The 23,629-nt window shown below is 41.5% G+C and overlaps 1 protein-coding gene across 1 annotated transcript in view; it reads right to left on the minus strand.

Moving 5' to 3' along the window:
- Window positions 1-219: 219 nt before the first annotated feature.
- Window positions 220-23,629, minus strand: part of CLDN11 (claudin 11) — a 64,215-nt gene continuing 40,805 nt past the window's right edge. Inside the window, exon 3 of the mRNA XM_077290552.1 lies at window positions 220-4,933. Within this exon, the coding sequence (XP_077146667.1) occupies window positions 4,698-4,933 (236 nt within the window). The 3' untranslated portion in view covers window positions 220-4,697. The remainder of the gene's footprint in view (window positions 4,934-23,629) is intronic.

The raw sequence follows: 23,629 nt of genomic DNA on the forward strand, positions 1-23,629 counted from the left end.
CAGATTAACCCCATATTTGCAGGTTAATAGCATTTTTTCACTTGACAGCTTCCCTTTAACTGCAGATAACAGAGGTATTAGTATTTTGTTGGGGCAAATAAGACTGAATGTTTCATTTTGGCTTGGAGCAATCTCTCAAAACAGGACAAGTAGAAAAAATGAATGCAACTCTGGTGTAATATGAAATATTTAAGAGCCGCTCAGAAAAAATTCAAGTAGTAACAGCAAGAATATTTTATTAGATTTAATATAAGATGGATCATTACAGTAAATGTACATTTTAAAAAGTAACAGTATATTAGTTATATAAAAAGAGCACAAAGTGATTTAAAAATATAGTTATTGTATTATTTACAGTCATTTTGAGTGTGAACTTTGCAACTGAATGGACATTTTTTCCCCCAAATTTTTGAACAGTTCATTTGGTGAGATACAAAGCTGAAAAATGTGGTATAAAGGAGGCCTAACATTGTAAATGTCAAGGAGCAAGACATTGGCTTTCCACAAATCTTAACATTCAATATCAAAATCAAGGACCATAATTACAGTACATAATTAAGCACAGATTCTTATTGTTTAACTTAAAGGGAACCTGTCGACAGGATTGTGCATAGTAACCTACACACAGTGTCAGGTTGGCGCCGTTATACTGATTACAATGATACTTTGGTTGATAAAATCCATCTTATGGTTGTACCTTTATCTTTATTTTAAGTTATTTTTTAATGAGGGATTAAGTGCACAGTAACCATGCGACTATGCTGTATGTTCTGTATGTGATGGTATTCATTATGCAAACTAGGGGGCAGGTCACTGGGGGATCAGTGACCTATCAGCAGTCTGCATTATGAATATCAGAGCACCACATACACCTGCCCCACCTTAGGGCACGAGAATCTCATTAACACAAAACTGAAAATAATGGTGAAAGAACAACAATAAGACGGATTTCATCAACCAAGGTATCATTTTATTCAGTATAACGGCGCTGATCAGACACTGTGTGTAGGTTACTGTGCACAATGCTGCTGACAGGTTCCCTTTAAAACAAATGCAAACAGAACTTATTCTAGGATTCTGCCTAAGAATTTATCAAAATAGATCAGCAAAAAGAAACACAACATCGTTTCCTAAAATATTTTTTAGAAGAAAAGTTTTTTGCTAATCACCAAGTTATCACACCTCCCGTGCACAATTTGCAATGTACACTGTTGAAATTCTGCTACTGAAAGCAAATATGGAGGGGAAGTAGAACAAACTTAACAGCAGGTAAATCCATGAAGCATCTAATAACTATGTAGAAAGGTTCTTGTAAAGGGAGAGGAAGCAGGGGGAGCTGTGACTGCGCCTATTGTGATTGGTGGATCCCATGTTATCCGCGATGCATAGAGGTGTTACCTGCCTCTGCTGATAAGGAAACTGATGTAAACTCTTCTTGAAAGGACAGCAAGTGTGAGTCCAAAACAAGGTGTGAGATTGAAAGATTACTAATTTTGTTCTTTAACAAAGTTCTGCTGAAATGTTTTTAAAAAATACATGTAACACAGAAGCCTGATTTAAATAATAGGTCACTTTCTGATGCATTCCTTTTAAATTGTAATATACAGCATGAAAAATAACACATTATACCTATAGAAAGTGACTGTACAGTTCCGTGAAGTCAGTGCAGTTGATGTCATTCCATCCATTACAGTGAATGTGTATAGTATAGTATAGTAGAAGGTCTGTCAATGAATGCAATCCATTGTTATTTGTTCAGTCACAGGGCCTGGTACCATTTGTGTCTCATACATACATACTGAGCAGTTAAATGAGACAAAGGGCAACAAACATCTAAACCTTTCACTAAACCCACGAGTGATTTGCTGTTTATACGCATTGACGTAAAGATTAGAACTATACAGAAATTGCTTTAAAAGCTCACACCTGAAAGCGGTTATTCTATTTGCTTCAAGTCAAATTTGGTATGTTAGTCTATTATATATTTGTAAACTATAATGGCTGTTTTATATAGCAGAAGGATATTTTGGGGACTGAAAGTCAATTTATACCAAACAATTATTGTTAACAAGTGTTCCTAAAAATGCTCATTTCACAATAATTTTGCAGCAAAACAGGCTGACGATCACCCAACAATTGGGCAAGATGCTCATTTGTTGGGTAAAATGATCTTTTGGGCTGCACAAAAGACCACCATTCTCAGCAACACATCGTATTGTGTAAACAGGACTCGCGCTACCGAGAATAATGACGGTCTTTTTGTACATAAGCTATGCACATAGACTTTTAGGAAATCTCTCCAACGGGTTTTCTCTAGAGATGAGTGGGTTGCTTCATGCAACCTCGGGCCACGATCCAGGTCAGTGTGATCTGGCCATGGACATGAGCTGGGCAAATTTTCTTAACCTCCGGGATCCCAAGCTCAGCTTATGATTAGCTGGGCAGTTAAGACGTCAAACGCCATGCTGGCAAACCCAAAATCTCAGGACCATTGTGCAGCTCCTGTCCAGAGAGCACTGACTTGGACTGGGGACTTGGGTTGTGTGAAGCAATCTGCTCATCTCTAGTCTTCTCTAATGCTGCCTTCAGTAAAAACAATAAATGGGGAATGAGCATTCCTAAGAACACTCATTCCTGAATATCAGGCCATCTAAATAGGCCAGCAAATGATAAATAAGAAAATTTGTCTGATGTGATTAGTGCTTAGCTTACTTTAAAATCATCGTTTTCAGCAGCACATTGTGCTGTGTAAACAGGACATGTGCTGTTAAGAACAATGATATTTTATGTGCACAGAACAATAGTATTAGCAAGTATTCTATGTACAGTACATGGAATTGGGGTCTGCCGATCTAAACAAGCTTTTAAACAACCGTCAATCAGCTTGCATGTACAGATGTACTCAAAAGTTTACATACCCTGGCAGAATTTTTGCTTTCTCGGCCTTTTTCCTGACAATATGAATGATAACACCAAAACTTTTTCTCCACTCATGGTTAGTGGTTGGGTGAAGCCATTTATTGTCAGACTACTGTGTTTTCTCTTTTTAAATCATAATGACAACCCAAAACATCCAAATGACCCTGATCAAAAGTTTACATACCCCATGTCTTAATACCATGTTTTGCCCCCTCTAATATCAATGACAGCTTGAAGTCTTTTGTGGTAGTTGTGGATTAGGTTCTTTATTTTCTCAGATGGTACAGCTGCCCACTCTTCTTGGCAAAAAGCCTCCATTTCCTGTAAATTCCTGGGCTGTCTAGCATGAACTGCACGCTTGAGATGTACCCAGAGTGGCTCAATGATATTGAGGTCAGGAGACTGAGGTGGCCACTCCAGGACCTTCACTTTGTTCTGCTGTAGCCAATGACAGGTCGACTTGGCCTTGTGTTTTGGATTGTTGTCATGTTGGAAAGTCCAAGTACGTCCCATGCACAGCTTCCGGGCTGACGATTGCAAATATGCCTTCAGTGTTTGCTGATAATATGCTACATTCATCTTTTCTTCAACTTTGACCAAGTTTCCTGTGCCTTTGTAGCTCACAGTTCCCTAAAACATCAGCGATCCACCCCTGTGCTTTACAGTAGGAATGGTGTTCCTTTCATCATAGGCCTTATTGACCTCTCTCAAAATGTAACGTTTATGGTTGCGGAGAAAAAGTTTTATTGTTATCATGCATATTCTCTGAAAAAAGGACAAGAAAGCAAAAATTCTGCCAGGGTATGTAAACTTTTGAGCACAACTGTAGCTGATTGATATGGCTAAAGTTGACACATGTAGACCCAGCTTAACAGTGCAGTATTGATCGTGTTCAATATAAGCAAGTTTATAGAGTGTTCCCCAAAATCTCTGCTATTATAGCACCTTTCAATGTAGAGCATAATTTTAAAAGAGTGTCATCACTGGTAATCTGCAAAATTAGATCCAAAATGCAAATGTCCATTTCTCAGCCAACATTCATAAAATAAAAACTTTTTATATTTGACATGAGTTATGTAAATATTTTCTGTTCTAAGAGGTGTTTTATGTATCAAATAACAATAACTTTGACAAATATAATTTAAATTTTGTGTTAAATATTTTTCTACTAAAGGTAAAAATGCTACAAAATCCTGATGTTTTCTGTTCTGGATGTCCTTTTCTGAGCACCAATAAAATACAAATAAGGTATAGAAGAATACCTTGAGGACCTGTAAGAAAATAGTACTCAATATCTGTCCATATATACATGGCACTTAAAGTGGTTATTCCAAGAACAAAGTTTATTTTAATCAATAGATCTTGGAATAATAATAATTTCCACAATTGGAAGTGTTTAACACAAATGTTGATGTGCTTAGATAATCTTATAAATGTGCCCCTGCTTTGTACTGTGTAATGGCTGTGTCTGACCGTACAGGAACATGGTCTGATCATACCATCAAATAATGCACAGAGCCATGACACCATGACACAGGACACAGCAGGGGCACATTTATAAGATTATCTCAATACAGGATACCTTTTTTTATCACATCCAATTATGGAAATTATTATTATTCCAAGATGTATTGATTAAAATGAACATTAAAATTAACTTTGTTCTTGGGAAGACCCCTTCAAATTGTAAAACAGCATACGTAGACAAAACTAAAAGGCACAAAAGTTATTAAAGTCCAAGAATGCTGTACAATCAGCCTTGTCTCATCTCTTGATCCTTAAACATTGGCGCTTTTAGCATGGGTAGGTGAACCGGACCCCTGAGATGAGTAATAAAATCGGTTTTCCATGAATGCTTGAGATTCTCCTGAACAGCAAACAATAACTATTCCACCAAACAAGCAGAACGCTGCCCCAATCCATCCTGCGTACAAGGAGTAGCCAAAAGTCACAATGGTCGTCTCCTTGTGTGTCGACACTGGAAACCATATGGTGGCCATGATGGAACTCAATGCTGTGGAAAACAAAAACAAAGAAAAGTGTTAACAGAGAAATAATTCAGTGTGGTTATATATAATATAACACTTTACAAATCCTCTTTTTTATAATTTATGTTTCAGTTAAAATTACTTTTAAAGGGCCAGTCTTAGAAAGGACATGAAGTTTCTTTGTTTAATAAGTGTGCCTTCATCTTTGCAGCAGGCTACTAGTATTGCTTTATGATGATGCTGAAGAATAATCCTTTTCCAATGGTTATTGCACGAAATAGTAAAATGTATTAATTAGACTTTGTAATGCCTTCAGTAAAAAACAAATCGGCATTTCCAGATACTTTTATACATCCTAAAGCCTGGTCTTTTCTTCTACCATGCTTGACTGAAGGTTGTGGAAATAGTTAGAATAGTACTTCATTGCTTCTGATACATACAGTACATACTGCTTTCTATTACTTACAAAGATTACAAGTCCTAACACTTTTTTCTACACCTCAGAGATGGCATTGAATTGCAGTTGGTTTTTTAAACTTTTTTCGGGAATGGCTTCTTGACAGCTACTGTATACCTGCTGGCTTCCCACAGTGGAAGAAAGGGCAGAAACAGCAGGAAATATATTTTCAGAATTGAAATAAGATTGGAACTCTATTTTGTTGTAACGCTGGATTCACACATCCCTTGTTACCATGCAAGAGAAACAGACCTATCTTTTTCGAAGTTGTCATCCAAGTTGACTCCTAATTGCACTAGTTTTTTCTCATCCCTTTTTTTATCCATTGAAGCAGGTAGACTGTCTGCACTTTTTTTAACCATTGACGCTTAACAATGTATCAGTTAAAAATGGATTAAACTAGCATCAAACACTAAAGTACGCAATATGTCTTCCAAGTTTCACCTGTGTCTCACAAATCCTCATAAACTTTAATGACCGAGTCTGATCCCTATAATCTGATGAATGAATGGGACACCTTCTGAGTCTCATGGACTGCAGACCCAATTTTGAAGCTGATGTGTTTATGTATCAATGTAACTCTAAAGGTCTGTTTACTGTCCCAGAAAAAAAAACAAATGTAGTCACAGAGACGGAAAGCAGGAGGCAGGGTTCAGAATTCAAGCTGAGTCATACACTGTAGGAAACCACCAAACACACACTAAGTCAGGGATAGGGAATGGGTCAGGCACAAATACGGGCAGTTAGAGGCAGAAGGATTACTAGGGTAAACGGGTCAGCTGCTCAAGCCAGAGACTGGAACTATCACTGACAAATGCTACCAGAAATGGCACCAATAAATAGCCACCCAGGAACCAAAGAGAGGCAGGAAAGGTTAACCCCACCGTAACCAGTCCAGGGAAAGAACTGCATCATGACATTAGTACTGTAGAATTAGCATAGGTTAACAAAAATACTTTCACAGCTTGTGAAAGCCATCCTGTTTCACTGAAACTCTTTCTCTAGTTATATTAAATGAAATAAAGGTCACTTATCCATGTTCCTACAGATACTGACATCCACATCCCATAATTTGGAGAACTAGTGACTCATTTAGTATATTAACTTTCAATTGACAATTGTGCAGAACTGTGTTTAAATTGTGATTTCCTAGTGGTTATATACAGGTGCTTCTCACACAATTAGAATATCATCAAAAAGTTAATTTATTTCAGTTCTCCACTACAAAAAGTGAAACTCATATTTTATATAGAGTCATTACAAACAGAGTGCTCTATTTCAAATGTTTACTTCTGTTAATGTTGATGATTATGGCTTATAGCAAATGAAAACCCAAAAATCATTATCACAGTAAATTAGAATAGTTTATAACACCAGCTTGAAAAAAGATTTTAAAATCTGAAATGTTGGCCTACTCAAACGTATGTTCAGTAAATGCACTCAATACTTGGTTGGGGCTCCTTTGGCATCAATTACTGCATCAATGTGGCGTGGCATGGAGGCGATCAGCCTGTGGCACTACTGAGGTGTTATGGAAGCCCAGGTTGATTTGACAGCAGCCTTCGGCTGTTGGATCTGGTGTCTCTCATCGGCCTCTTGACAATGTCCCATAGATTCTCTATCCAGTTTTAATCCAGGTATTGGTACATTTGGCAGTGTGGACAGGTGCCAAGTCTTGCTAGGGAATGAAATTTCCATCTCCAAAGAGCTTGTCAGCGGAGGGAAGCATGAAGTGCTCTAAAATTTCCTTGTAGACGGCTGAGTTGACTTTGACCTTGATAAAACACAGTGGACCTACACCAGCAGATGACATGGCTCCCCAAACCATCACTGATTGTGGAAACTTCACACTAAACCTCAAGCAGCTTGGATTGTGGGATCTCCACTCCTCCTCCAGATTCTGGGACCTTGATTTCCAAATTAAATGTAAAATTTACTTTCATCTAAAATCAACACCTTGGACCACTGAGCAACAGACCAGCTCTTTTTCTCCTTGGCCCAGGTAAGATGCTTCTGGTATTGTCTACTGGTCATAAGTGGCTTGACACAATGTGATACTTGTAGCCCATGTCCTGGATACATCTGTGTATGGTAGCTCTTGAAGCAATGACTACAGCAACAGTCCACTCTTTGTGAATCTCCCCAAAATTTTTAAATGGCCTTTTCTTAAGAATCCTTTCAAGGCTGCAGTTATCCCGGTTGCTTGTGCACCTTTTTCTACCACACTTTTTCATTTCTCTCAATTTTCCATTAATATGCTTGGATACAGCCAGCTTCTTTAGCAATGACCTTTTGTGGCTCACCCTCCTTATGGAGGGTGTCAATGACTGCCATGATTAGGGAGCCTACTGAAACCGACTAAGAGACCTTTTTAAACACTTAGGAAGCCTTTGCAGATGTTTTCTTGTTAATTATTCTTATTTACTGAGATAATGACTTGGAGTTTTTCGCTGGCTGTCAACCATAATCATCAATATTAACAGAAATAAGCACTTGAAATAGATCACTCTGTATGTACACTGTGTTCTAAATTATTATGCAAATAATATTTCCTCATATTTTCTCTAAATTACCTACCTGAATTGCAGTCATTGTTATTTTCCAGTCATCTACTATTCTAATATAATTGCAATGTTTTGGAACAAACTGCCTATGAAGACAGTATCTTTTTAAAAAAAATAAACACTCAAAATGCATGTTCCAAATTATTATGCACAGCAGAGTTTTCAACCTTTTTTATTTTATTTTGAACAAACAAATGGTCAATTGTGAAGTTATAAGCATTGTCAGCTTATTACAAAATGAAATCAAACAGTTTTCAAGTGAAAACTTTATTCTAGGTGATGTTACACTTGCACATAGGACCCCTTGTTCGAAAGAAGCTTCTGAACTCTCTCGTCCATTGAATTTGTCAGTTTTGGGATGGTGTCTGCTTCAATTGTTTTGCATGTGGACAGAATACCCTCCCAGAGCTGTTGCTTAGATGTGAACTGCCTCCCGCCATCATAGACACTCCTTTTGATGATGCTCCAGAGGTTCTCTATGGGGTTGAGGCCAGGGGAAGATGGTGGCCACACCATAAGTTTGTCCTCTTTTATGCCCATAGCAGCCAGAGATGCAGATGTGTTTTTTGCAGCATGACACGGTGCATTATCATGCATGAAAATGATCTTGCTGCGGAAAGCACGGTTCTTCCTCTTAAACCATGGCAGGAAGTGTTGTTTTAGAAACTCCACATAGATTATGGAGTTCATCTTTACCCCTTCAGGGATCATAAAGGGGCTGACAATCTCTCTTCCCATGATTCCAGCCCAAAACATTACTCCACCTACTTGTTGGCCCCTTAGCCGTGTTTTCATGGGGTGTCCATCAACCAGCCATCCTCCACTCCATCCATCTGGACCATCGAGCATTGCACGGCACTCATCGGTGAACAAAACAGTTTGAAAGTCAGTCTTCATGTATCGTTTGGCCCACTGGAGCCGTTTCTGCTTGTGTGCAGTGGATAGAGGTGGTCGACAGGATGGCTTACGCACAGCTGCAAACCTCTGAAGGACCCTGCATCTTGTTGTTCTGGGGACGTTGGAGGCACCAGCAGCTTCAAAAACTTGTCTGCTGCTATGACAAGGCATTTTTGCAGCTGCTCTTTTAACCTTACGCAATTGCCTGTTGGAAAGAGTGCTCAATTTTTCCTTATCAGCACGCACACGTGTGTGCTGGGAATCAGCTACATACTTCTTGATTGTGCGATGATCACGATGAAGTGTCTTGGCAATGTTGATTGTAGTCATGCCTTGACCTAAATACTCCACAATTTGTTGCTTCTCAGCAGCCGACACATCCTTTTTCTTTCCCATTTTGGCAAAAAATGTAGGCTGCTTAATAATGTGGAACAGCCTTCTTAAGTAGTCTTGCCTTTATTTGGACACACCTGCCAAACTAATTTGCACAGGTATCTGCAATTGCTTTCAGTGATATAAAGAGCCCTGACACACATCACCATCAATGAGTTTAAATTACAAACAAAAAAATTCTAACCTTATCACTCCTAAACTCTTTGTGCATAATAATTTGGAACACAGTGTAATGATTCTATATTATATATGAGTTTCACTTTTTGTATTGAAGAACTGAAATAAATTAACAATTTGATGATATTCTAATCTTGTGAGAAGCACCTGTATGAAGTCTGAAATATGGGGACACTTTTTTCAGATAAAGTATAAGTCTAATAAAACTTTCATAACAATGGTTTCTGAAGGGGTAAAAAATAGGTCGACCACGCTCTTTGTTTCAGACAAGAGACAGACTGGGATCAATCCGGGCTACTGACTTTGATGTTTGGAAGGAAAACTCTAATTGAGACACTGAATACCTAATCCAAATGCTCTTCTATAAACCTCGGGGTGTTGAAATCTTCAATGTCTTTAAAATTCATGCATTCAACAGAAAACTACTTACGGTAATTACTAATGCATCAGAGGGAAATGTATTCTACTTACTAATACATGTCAGGATAAATCAGCAAACAAGTATTGAATGTATTTGCTCTTGTCTAACAAGGGAGCAGAAAATTACCTTTACAAAATCAATCGCTTTGGCAAAAACACAATAGTTTTTATAGTAAAGGATATTACACTGCAAAAAACTTCTACCCATTTATTTGAAGGATTCCAATGGTCCCAGCATGGTCCAACAATAAAAAAAACACTATACTCCCCTACCACTTCTTTGTAGCTGTGCCAAATCCCCCCGATTTTTTTTAAACTTAGACCATACTGAGAAAGAGGCAGAAAATCCTTTTCATGACCTAATGGGTCTTTGGTAAAGTTTATGCAGCGCCCCAGAGTCCTGGTCGTTGCAGTACTGTTGCTCCGCCGCTAAGGGGGGCTATGGTACGTCTGATGGCACTGAAGGAGTTCATCTGACCAGGTATCACAGACACCAATACATTTCACAGTCTGGCCTCCAGGGGGAGCTAAGGGTTCTATTTATTAGGCCACTCCTCACAATCTGGTAAAACTGGGGGTTAGGCTGGAAGTTAGAGAGAAAGCTGACTGGGTTGGAGCCAGGCAACACCTTGTGGCAGAGGGTGTTGTAGGGGAAGATTCAGAGGGGTCCCTGTCAGGGGTGGGATCCTGACAGAGGCCTAGCAACCAGAGAGAACGTTTCGGGACCGCGCCTGCACAATATAGCAGCAGTACCCCAAGAAAGGACAAGAAGCGAGGTTTATTGTGCTGAGTGAGAAACGAGATCAACGCAACAAGGAGAATACCAGTAGGAGTCGTGCTGTAAGACGAGGCAACATCCTATTGAGGCGCATAACCGGTGGCCGGAACGCCGAGGAAGTATAGAGCTCCAAGCCAAACTTCAAACCTACGGCAGGACAGTCAGTTACAGGCGGGCTGTCTCACCCAGACCCAGGAATACACAGGGGGGTAACAACAGGAGTGGGGCGACGCTGGAGTCCCGGAAGAGCTCCGAGCCTCCCCGTCAAACGGGTGCGTCCTAACCGTAAGATCAGGGGGACGTAGAGGGAGAACATCAGAATCGAGTTGTGAGGGAACGCGAGAAACAGACACAACAGTTGGGACTATCCCGTAAGCACAGCAGGGGAGGACCACAACACACAAGCGCAGGAAGGTAGGCACAGATTTCCACCTGCAAAGGGAACTCTGGAGGTGCCATCGGACCGGCCAGGCTTGCGCAGCCCGGTTAACCGTATTCCGGACTGAGGACTCAGAAGCCTTCAGTAAAGAGGTAAAGAGACTGCAACCTGGTGTCCTCGTTATTGACCGCGACCGGCACTACACCGCACCATAACATCAGCACCATACCACCACCTATCATTGTGCGCCCCTCAGCAGGGTCACGGACCGGGTCTAGCCACCGTGACAACCCCAGAGCAGAGACTCAGAGGCCCGGTACCGGGTACCCTTCGGCCCTGCGGCAGTGGGGGCGCTACATTTATAAAATGCTATGGCTTATTAACAGGTTCAGTGATTTCCTGGAGATTCTTTAATCCTTTATATCTTTATTACAACTAAATAATAATGATATTTGCAATAAACAATATATAGCTCTCTAATGCAAATTAGGTTAACTAGCAAAATTAGCAAACTTTTTGCTGTTTACAAAAACAATCAAACAAGAATAATGTAACTACCACAACACAACAAACATAATAAGTGGTTTCTCCAAATGCAACACAAAACACCTCTTTTAATCTCTTCACAACCAATTTGAAGTGTATTTACGTCATCTGCCGTGTCGCTGCCTTTGATGTGGGCTCACACACTGAGCCCGCACCTTTCACTGCACTTGATGGCTGATTTAATCAGCCATCATGTGCCTCGAATCTCTGTTAGCCAGTTAAATGCCAATGTCAATCACTGGCAGCAGCATTTAACACATGAAGACAGGAAGCGCATCATTGATCCCGCAGCTTCAAGAACAAGTTCAAATCACTCCCCTTTTGCCCTATTAAAAATAAAACAATACAAAAAATACACATATTTGGTATCGCCGTGTTCAGAAATGTCCTATTTACCAAAATATGAAATAAATTTATCTGATCGGTAAATGACACACCGAGAAAAACAATTAAAACAACAGAATTACTATTTTTGTTGCTGCAATTTTGCAATAAAATACAATAAAAGGCGATCAAAATATTTTATCTATCTCAAAATGGTATTAGTAAAAATTTAGCTCAGGACACATAAAATAAGCCCTAACACAGTACCAGATCCCGAAAAATTAGAAAGTTACGGGTCTCGGAAAATGAAGACAAAAGTGGGAAAAAATGTTGACGATTCTTTTTTTTCACCACTTAAATAAAAAAAACTGTATATGTTTGGTATCTGCGTACTTGTACTGACCTAGGGAATCAAATTGGCAGTTTTACCACATGGTAAATAAAAAATGCCACAAGCAATTGTGGAATTGCACTTGTTTTGCAATTTCACCGCAGTTGGAATTTTTTTTCCCGTCTTCTAGTACACTATGCAGGAGAATGAATGGTGTAATTCAAAAGTTCAACTCATCTGGCAAAAAACAAGCCCTCATATGACTATATGGCTGAAAAAAGTTATGGCTCTTGAAGAAGAGTAGGAAAAAACAAAAAATGGAAAAATCGGCAGTGCCAGAATTATTTATCCCCTTCATAACAAATGTTGATTGGATTTAGTAGAGCACCTAATGGCTGATATGACCTGCGTCAAACGGGATATATACCCAGACAGCAGTTTCTGGCAGTGTTCCTGAAGAATCTTGACTTCCTGATCACTAATATTCTTGGTTTCCCAAGAAAGTGGTCCAAAAAGTTCAGCGATCACTGCTTTGCACAAACAAGGTAAAGCATACAAAAAGGTAGCAAAGGCATTGAATGTTCATTGAGATGCACTTATAAGTATAATTCGCAAGTTCAAAGATAGATGAGCACTGGATACATCACCTAGATGTGACAGAAAATAGAAGCTATCACATGCTGCCAAAAAAATCCTGAGTAGGCACATGATCATGGTGGCAGCGGGCACTGAGCTTCCAGTTTTCAGAGTAAAAAGAATAGTAAAAGTTGAAGGTCACAGGAGTTCTGTTCTATAGAGCAATGAAAATAAATTGGAACTTTTTGGACCTATGGATTACTGGTATGTGAGGAAAAAGGAAGCATATGAGCTAAAAAAAACACACTGCCTAAACCGATGTATGGTGGTGGCTCATGATACTCTGGGGCTGTTTTGCTTCCTCTGGCACTGGAAATCTGCAACCTATGGAGGGCAAGGCAGATCAAATAAAATAATGTTATTGTTTAATAGTTCAAATTGATACCATTACAATAATGCCCAATTCATTTTATTTTAGTTTTAGTACTTTTGTACAAGTTAATCACAGTTTTAAAAAAAATCTTAATTTTTTGTATCATGTTCTGAGAGCTACAAAGTTTTAATTTTTATTTGGGATATATACCAATTTTTTTAATCTAAAGGGAACCTGTTGTCACGGGTATGTCAGAAGCTGCAGACAGTGGCACTGCATCTAGCTGCAGAAGGTCTCTTCGTTTGGCCTTGCAGATGCCTTCTTAACTCTATTGATTCTTTGACCCAGTGGCGACCTTTAAAAAAATGTGTTTTCGCCATCCAGGAGATGCAATTTTTGGGGTACCTGTTGTCATCTTCAGGTTTTCGGTTGAGTCCGGAGAAGATCCGTGCTGTCCTTGATTGGGACCGTCCCGAGAACTTGAAGGCCCTACAACATTTTTTGGGCTTTACTAATTATTACCGGAAATTCATCCAGAATTATTCAGTAATTGTGATACCTCTTACTACCATGACAAGGAAGGGGTTGGACTTTTCCAAATGGTCGGACGATGCCCTGCAGGCTCTTTTTCCTCCCTTAAGACCTGTTTTGCCATGACTCCTATACTTAGTCAACCTGCTGTTTCCCAGTCATTTGTTGTGGAGGTTGATGCGTCAGAGGTGGGAGTTGGGGCTTATCTCAGGGTATATCACCTGGTAAATGGCGTCCATGCGCCTTCTTTTCTAAAAAATTTTCTTCAGCTGAGAGAAATTATTACGTGGGTAATAGGGAACTTTTGGCAACTAAATTGGCATTTGAAGAATGGCAACATTGGTTGGAGGGGGCAGTGCATCCTATTACAGTTACCACTGACCATATCTTTAATCGTCTAAACATCTCCACCCTATGCAAGCTAGATGGTCCCTGTTTTTTACTAGGTTCAATTTTGTGGTCACTTTCCGTCCATCGGTCAAAAATGTAAAAACTGATGCTTTGTCTCGGAGCTTCTCTAGTGGTGGTGACAATGAGGAACCTGTACTGTTTTTGCAGAAGGGGGTAGTCATTTTGGCATTGTATCAAGCTGGAGGGTGAGGTGTTGGAGACTCAGAGGGACGCCCCGGCCTCCTGCCCTCTGGAAAGGTCATTTGTGCCACCAAATCTGTGCGGCAAAGTAATTGGGGAACATCACATCACTGTGCTTGCTGGTCATCCAGGTGGTCTGGCAACCGCGGACCTCCTTTCTCATCGTTTTTGGTGGTCGGGGTTCCATAAGGATGTGGTGAACAAGTAGCTGCTTGTAGTATCTGCGCACATTCTAAAGTGTCACTTACCCTTCCATCTGGTACCCATCTTCCATTACCAATTCCTAGTAGACCATGGACACACTTATCCATGGATTTTATTACTGACCTACCGGTATCTGCAGGCAAGACTGTGGTTTTAGTGGTTGCAAATAGGTTCCGTAAAATGGTTAATTTTGTTGCATTATCAGCACTTAAAAATGCCAACACTCTTGCTCAGGTGTTTATAAATGAGATTGTGATGCTTCATAGGTTTCCCTCTGATGTGGTGTCATATCGGGGGACCCAGTTTGTTTCCAAGTTCTGAAGGGCGTTTTGTTCTCGACTGGGGGTGCAGCTATTCTTTTCCTCTGCCTTCCATCGCCAGTCAAATGGACACGCCAAGAGCATTAACCAGAATTTGGAGACCTACCGCTGGTGTTTTCTCCAAAAATCAGGAGGATTGGGCATCCTACTTAGGGCTGACAGAAAATGCCTGCCAGGTCTGGATCTGAATGTGAATGACTTGCGTGGTTGTCTACAAAGAACATCAGGTTGAATGTTCCTTCCTGGAAGTTGGGACCTAGATTTGTTGGTCCCTATAAAATAACCGCCGTCATTAATCCAGCAGTGTTTTGTCTTGAGCTACCTCAGGCTCTCAAGATCCACAATATCTTCCATAGGTATTTGATCAAGAAGTATGTGGAAGGTCTTGAGCCCTCACCCCTACAGCTGCCCCCAATAATGGTTGATTTTAATCTCGAGTTTCAGATTTCGAGGATTGTCGATTCTTGCCTCCAACTTCATCCCCTGCAATACTTGGTGCACTGGAAGGGTTACGGTCCAGAAGAAAGGATGTGGGTATTGGCATCAGAGGTGGATGCCCCCAGGCTGGTTCGTTCACTTCACACCTTTTATCCAGAGAAACCTGGTCCTGAGTGTCCGGAGGCCACTCGTAGAAGGGGGGTACTGTCACAGGTGTGTCAGAAGCTGCAGACAGTTGCAATGAATCTAGCTGCAGAAGGTTTCTGCTTTTGGCCTTGCAGATGCCTTCATAACCCTTCTGACTCTTTGACCCAGAGGCAACCTTTCTCCAGCTCTAATTGACACACCTGGACCTGGGTGTTTATAGACTCCCAGCCTACTGCTGGGAGTTATTGCTGATATTTCCATTTCCCCCTGTTGAGGCTTGGAGCTATAGCAGTCAGCTATCTTCCTCTTTGGTGTTGCTGGAGGACGTCTATGTTTCATCTCTTCTCAAGATAAGTGTTCCCCTTATTTGTCTATCCCAGCTGTCTTTAGCAGCACTGGGGATTGACTAGTGCTCATCCCATCCTTCCCTAAGCAGGGCTTATCGCCAGGGTAAGACGGAGATTAGGTTCCTGCTTGACGATAGGTGCAGAACCTATATAGGGATGTTTAGGGCAGACAGGGTGACTTTAGATCTGCCTAGAGGTCTCCACTCCCCTCTTTCCTAGTATTCGGCTCCCTTCCCTTCATCTCTTCATGTTGCACTTAGTCTTTCCTACACTGTTCGTGACACCTGTCATGTAATATAAAGCATTAACCTACAGATATGAAGTTAATCTGCAAGTTAATGGAGTTTTGACACCGATCAGCCGCAAGACTGAGACCCCAAATGCCGGGAGGAAATTAACTTTATTGCTCCCAGCAGCCTCACTTTTTCAATCATATATGTGTGGCCAGCATGGTTTCAGTCAGCACTTAGTGCATAAAGCACGGTGGCTGTAACCACACCCCTGGCACTTACAGCTGGCTCAGCATTTTTCTTTTTGCTTTACTGGCCAGGATAAGTAATGATATGTTTTTATTATACTGGTAACTGTGGATGCTTTGATACCTATTAATCAATTAATATCAGCCCAAAGCTGCATAGCCTTTGCTGGCTAGTAAATATAGAGGGAGCACGTCAATTTTTGGGGGTGTCTCCTCTATAATAACCAGCAAAGGCTAAGCATACAGCTGTGAACTGATATTAACCCCTTACTGACATCGGGCGTACATTTACGCCAATGTTGGAGTCCCTCCCTTTGATGTGGACTCCAGCGGTGAGCCCATATCTTTTCGGGGACATTTCAACTGTTTTGAACAGCTGACATGTGCCCGCAATAGCCCCGGGTGAAATGCTGCTGTCAAACTCTGACAGCGGCATTTAAATTGTGCTTCCGGCAATCGCGCCAGAAATACTCACACCGGTGACCCCGTCACGTGATCGTGGGTCACCAGTGTGTTGGCATGACAACCTGAGGTCTCCTGGAGACCTTTATGGTTGTCAGTGCCGACTCTCTGTGAGCGCCACCCAGTGGTCGGCGCTCATAGCAAGTGACCAATTCTGGTATATAGAGGCGATCTGAACAACGCCTCTATGTAGCAGAGGTGATCGGATTGTGGCAGATTCTAGTCTCCTATGGAGACTATTGAAGCATGCAAAAAGTAAAAAAAAAAAGTTTTTAATAATAAAATTAATTAAAAAAAAAGTTCAAATCACCCCCCCTTTCATTCCATTCAAAATAAAACAATAAAAATAAAATAAAACATACACATATTTGGTATCGCCGAGTTCATAATCGCCAAATCTATCAATAAAAAAAAAGGATTAACCTGATCGCTTAACCGTGTAGTGAGAAAAAAGTCAAAACACCAGAATTACTTTTTTGGTCGCTGCGACATTGCATTATTATTACTGTTATTTTCCCTACATTTTTAGGCTAGATTCACACATTACACATTGATGTGAATTTTACACACAGATTTTATGCACATAAAATCCACAGCATTTTATAGCAGTCGCAAGTTGAATACTTAACTTGCGTTTATCCTGATGGTGCATTTTTGTTTGATTGTGAGATCCATGTAGATATTTGCATTTGTTGCATTTTTTTTATCTATATATCATTTTAGGTTGCGGAAATACACTTTTGATGCATAGTTTATCTAATTGATTTCAGGGGAGACCTTAAATATGCATGATATATTGCTGTACTAGCTTTATTTTTTTTTGCTTTGTGGTGCATTTCTGCAACAAACAAAAATGAAGAAAAAAAGCAGGGATAAGTGTCAAAAATATGCAACGATATTAAATGCAGAAACACTGTAGATTGCAGTACCGAAATTCATCTGAAAAATACGCACCAAATACTCAACATGTGATATTAATTTCATGGTTTCTCAATATACTTACTAAAAGGTATTTGTGTTTATTAAGTAGATGTAAAAAGTATTTAGTCAGCCACCAATTGTGCAAGGTCTCCCACTTAAATAGATGAGAGAGGCCTGTAATTGACATCATAGGTAGATCACAACTATGAGAGTCAAAATGAGAAAACAAATCCAGAAAATCACCTTGTCTGATTTGGCAAGATTTATTTTGCAAATTATGGTGGAAAATACGTACTCGGTCATTAACAAAAGTTCTTCTCAATATTTTGTTATAAACCAGGATGGGGGTGGGCCCTGTCCACATCTTGCACTGGGACCCTTCAGACTCTAGTTGTGCCACTGGTGATACAATAATCACATTGGCATTGTATCCCATTCACATGTTGCTGTGTGGGAGAACTTGCACAATTGGTGGCTGACTAAATACTTTTTTCCCCACTGTATTCACACATCAGTTTTTCACGTATGAGTGGTATCCATTTTTCCATGGATAGCACAACTACCTATGACAGTCTATTGCTCCATGCAAAATCTTAGAGACATGTCCGATATCGATCCAAGTGTCACATCAAAATTGGCAATACAAGTCTATAGGTCTGTGAATAAATCAGACAGTTCTGTTAGTTTTTCACTGATTGTTAGATTGGAGAAGTTAAAGAATTATTTTTTTCTCATCAGTGAAAAAAAACTGACGAAGACCCGACGAAGCCCGGCCCATTTTTTCTCATACACGAAAAAAAACTGACAACTGAATGAGCCCTAACTAACAGATGACGACCACATTTTATTAGTAATAAAAAAAAATCTTCTTTAGTCATCAAATTTAGGTAATTCCAAAGGGTTCCCTTAGGCCAGTCTCACACGTCCAGATAATTCCGGTACCGGAAAAATCGGTACCAGAGTTATCCGTGTGTCCGTGAGCTCACGTGGCACATCAGTGTGGCACACGTGCGGCAGCCGTGTGCCGCCCGTGTGCCGACTGGTTACCACACGGACCGTGCAGGAGACAGCGCTAGAGATAAGCGCTGTCCCCTGCTTCTGGTGCTGAAGCCGGAATTCATTCCTTCTTCCCAGCAGCGTCCTCCTATGGGAGGTGGAGCCACATATTCATCACTGTAATGAGCGGCACCACGTGACCGCTCATACAGGAAGAGCTGCGACGCTGAGAGGAAGCATCAAGGGAGCCGGGTGAGTATTTTATTTCCAGCGGGCGGGCGCAAAGGGGGTGGGAGGGGGGTGGTGACAAGGATCTTTATTTAAAACACAAAAAAAATAAAAAAACAATGATTTTTCATTCCTTCTCTCCAGCGAACGCTGCTGGAGAGAAGAAATGAATGGCGGCTTCAGCACCACGCTGGGGGGACAGCGCTTACTGTAGCGCTGTCTCCTGCACGGCACACGGACGGCACATGGACAGCATCCGTGTGCGGTACGTGTTTTACACGGACCCATTGACTTTAATGGGTCCGTGTGATCCGTGCGCTCCCACGAACACTGACATGTCTCCGTGTTTTTCAAACGGATACACGGTCCGTGAAAACACGCTGACATGTGCAGAGACACATTGATTTTAATGTGTCTACGTGAGTCAGTGTCTCCGGTACGTGAGAAAACTGTCACCACACGTACCGGAGCCACTGACGTGTGAAACCGGCCTTACTGTGTTTTACAATTGTATCTCAGTGCACATTCTCTGGAGCAATTGGAGAGGTTCTACTAAGGGCTCATTTCCACTTGCGAGGAAAACGGACGAGTGCAATCCGATAAAAAATCGGATTGCACTCGGACCAATGTTATTCAATAGGTGTCTTTTCATTTGCGATTTTTTTTCTCAGTCGAAATTGGACTGAGAAAAAAATCGCAGCATGCTGCGTATTGCTGCGATTCTCGGACGAGACTCGCCAATGCAAGTCAATGGGTGTGAGAAAAAAAAAAAACGCATGGAATACGGACCATGCGTATGACGTCCGTTTTTTACGGATACCTTACCATTCTGTGGCATAGAACACTGTAAATGGTCCTGTAAATGACTGTATAAAAATAGTTGCAGAGAAAAAAAACGTATTGCATACGGATGTCATACAGATGTAAAATCGCATTGAACTCACATGACAATCGCATACTTTTCATCCCTTTTTTTCGGTCCAGATTACGGACCATTTTTTCTCTCGCAAGTGGAAATGAGCCCTAAGGTCTACGTCTGCATCTGTAGTTCTGACCTCATGATCAGAGACGGCCTTCACCAGAAGTAATACCTATTTGTAACAACAATCAAGGGCAAATCTGCCAAGATATCAGACAGAAGTAACAACGTGTCAACATGTTTCTCTCTATTGCTTGTTGTTTGCAAATCAGCTTGTTATGATGAAAGCCTCATTGTGATGTTTATATTGTTTGTTACCTTCAAGGTGTTCATGGCTGTACATCATATACTTCATTTAAAACATTGATTGTTTAACTGTTAATAAGTTATCGCATTCATGCATTAAAGTACCACTCCACTTTTACTTCAAATGATAGATGATGCCGTCATGGGCAATATTATTATAGCCAGGGGCGGACACAGACTGCAGAGGGCCCCTGTGCAAGAAATTTTCCTGGGCCCCCCCCCCCCATACTGCAACAAAGTTATGTAAACATATAGGTTGTAATATTTATTATCTGTTTAGAACACAACTATCAAATCTAAATAATAAATTCACGTTCAATATTACACAACTGAATATAACACAAAGCAGTCATCTATAAAGCTGTGCCGCCACATATAATGCTCCATACAATTCATTATGGCCCCATAGATGCTCCATATAACGCTGTGCCGCCACATATAATGCTCCATAGTCCATACAATTCATTATGGCCCAGATGCTCCATATAATGCTGTGCCGCCACATATAATGCTCCATACAATTCATTATGGCCCCATAGATGCTCCATATAACGCTGTGCCTGTGCCGCCACATATAATGCTCCATACAATTCATTATGGCCCCATAGATGCTCCATATAACGCTGTGCCGCCACATATAATGCTCCATACAATTCATTATGGCCCCATAGATGCTCCATATAACGCTGTGCCTGTGCCGCCACATATAATGCTCCATACAATTCATTATGGCCCCATAGATGCTCCATATAACGCTGTGCCTGTGCCGCCACATATAATGCTCCATACAATTCATTATGGCCCCATAGATGCTCCATATAACGCTGTGCCTGTGCCGCCACATATAATGCTCCATACAATTCATTATGGCCCCATAGATGCTCCACATAACGCTGTGCCGCCACATATAATGCTCCATAGTCCATACAATTCATTATGGCCCAGATGCTCCATATAATGCTGTGCCGCCACATATAATGCTCCATACAATTCATTATTACCACATAGATGCTCCATCCATAATATGGAGCATCTATGGGGCCATAATGAGTAATGGAGCATTATATGTGGCGGCACAGCTTTATATGGACTCCCTCCCTATAAAGCTGTGCCGCCAGATATAATAAATGCTCCAATTCATTATGGCCCACATAGATAGATGCTGAGTGTCTGATGCTCCGTCCATATATAACGCCTGTGCCGCTCCAATTCATTATGGCCCCGGGCCCGGCCCCCAGGGCCCCATAGATAGATGCTGAGTGATGCTGCTCCGTCCATATATAACGCCTGTGCCGCTCCAATTCATTATGGCCCCGGGCCCGGCCCCCAGGGCCCCATAGATAGATGCTGAGTGATGCTGCTCCGTCCATATATAACGCCTGTGCCGCCACATATAAATGCATACTCACCTCGGCTCGACTCTCGTCTCTGCCCGCCCGCTGGTCCTCACCGTCCCGTCTCTCCGCACTGACTGATCAGGCAGAGGGCGGCGCGCACACTATACGTCATCCGCGTCACCGCGTGCCCTCTGACCTGAACAGTCAGAGCGCAGAGACGGGGCGGGAAGATGGAGCGGCGCGTGGATCATGGACAGGTAAATATACTCACCTCCTGCTCCTGGCTCCTTCTCCCAGACCCGGACTGTGGACAGATCATGGTCTCCGCAGTCTCCGGGCAGTGGCGGGCGCCGGGCACGGCAGCTTCTGAGGCTGCTCCAGCGGTCATGTCACTCGCCGGCCCGGCGCTCATTACAGCAGGAAATTCAGGAATGATGATCCACGCGTCGCAGCGGCAGGCAGGCTGCAGTGCAGCAGCACAGTCACGACTCACGAGTCACAACAATTGTCGATTGCCGACGTGCCGTGCATGTCCGTCGGGTCGGGCCCCCTCCCCGCTCTGGGCCCCGGTGCGGCTGCACCGGTTGAACCGGCGGTATGTCCGCCCCTGATTATAGCCTTATCTGCTATCGGCCCTATGTAGCCCACTCGTCTGGATAGAAAACATTAAAATTGAGACTCACGTACGTGTTTTATCCATGTTCTTTATGAACCCACTACAGTCTATGGGTCTGTTACATGTCCATCTTTTTATGCAGACATGTTCATTTTTGATCTGATGCACAGATAATTACACATACAAATCTACTGGGACATGAAAACAGATGGCATCAGAGTGCAGTCCATATTCTGTCCATGATTAAGGCTGCTTTCACACATCAGTTTTTTGCCATCAGGGACAATCCGTCGAATGTTGAAAAAAACGGATCCGTCGCAGATTGTGAAAAACTGATATGACGAATCAGTGTTTTCGACGGATCCGACTAGCTGATCCAGCTAATTGGATCCTAAAAAAATTGGAGCATGCTCAGTTAAAAAAAACCGGAATCCGTCACCAGATTCCATCATTTGACGGATCCGGCGCCATAGGATTCCACTTTAGCAAACAACGGACGGTGATGGATCCGTCGCTGTCCGTTTTTAAAACGGACACAAAAACATTACTATGTCCGTTTTTTCCGGCCGCCAGAAAACCAATTTTCGACAGGTCCGGCAAAAACGGAGGCCATCTGTCGCAATCCGTCACTAATACAAGTCTATGAGAAAAAAACGGATCTGGTGGCAACTTTTTCCGGATCCGTTTTTTTCAGAATTCGCCGGATTGTGACTGACGGCAAAAAACTGATGTGTGAAAGCAGCCTAAGGCCTCATTGAGACATTTGTGACTTTTATCATCCATTGTTCATCTGAGTTTTTCATCCAAGTTTCCCCAGTGTTAGGTCAGTGTCAGTTTTTACCTTCAGAGTTTCTTCAGTGATTTTTCATGTATTCAGAAAAAACACAAAAAAATCTGCAAGGCTTCTCCTACCCATTACAGTGTTTGGTCAGTATTTGATATCAGTATTTGTAAGCCAAAACCAGGTGTAGGTGATAAATACAGAAGTGGTGACATGTTGCTATTACAATATAACTTCATTTTCTCCCTGTAGCCATATGTCCAAACACCTGCACGTCATAAAACAGTATGTGCCTGCTGCCTACGGTCTACCACTATGACTGTAGGTAAGTACTGTACATGTTTTTGCAGATAGGTTCCCTTTAATCATATGCAATGTCAAGCATCTTTTGCAGAAAACCATTCTTTCAGAGACACAGAGAGAAAGCAATTTTCTTACAGATGAGCAGTTAAGAGGTGAATTTACAGGCAACAGCCAGGGACATGTTCACCTATTCAGACGGTATGAATTCTCCGTCAGCACTGGATGTGACTCACAGATGAATCATGCACTATATTACCTTAGACATTACTCATCTTTTTTCCAAGCCTATCAGAAAGCAAAAGCACAGCTCAGCGGGGTGAAAACACATCATAAACAGCAACATAAGTCACAGCAATATCAACAGCCAAACAGAAGCTTTTAAAGTATTCGGAAAAGTAATCATTCCTCACTTAGTACTAAATGGAAAAAAGTCAGCGTTCTGTCTGACCGGCATTTCTGAAAACTTTTTGGGATAAATTTTCCAGCATTCCTTGCTCTTGAGTGAGCTGTAGTCAGGAAACATAAAAAATTGATGGATTTCTGTGATGATGATGTATAGATAGTACCATAAGCAGAGATGTC

Source organism: Ranitomeya variabilis, chromosome 2 (assembly GCF_051348905.1).
Source record: "Ranitomeya variabilis isolate aRanVar5 chromosome 2, aRanVar5.hap1, whole genome shotgun sequence".
NCBI lineage: Eukaryota > Metazoa > Chordata > Amphibia > Anura > Dendrobatidae > Ranitomeya > Ranitomeya variabilis.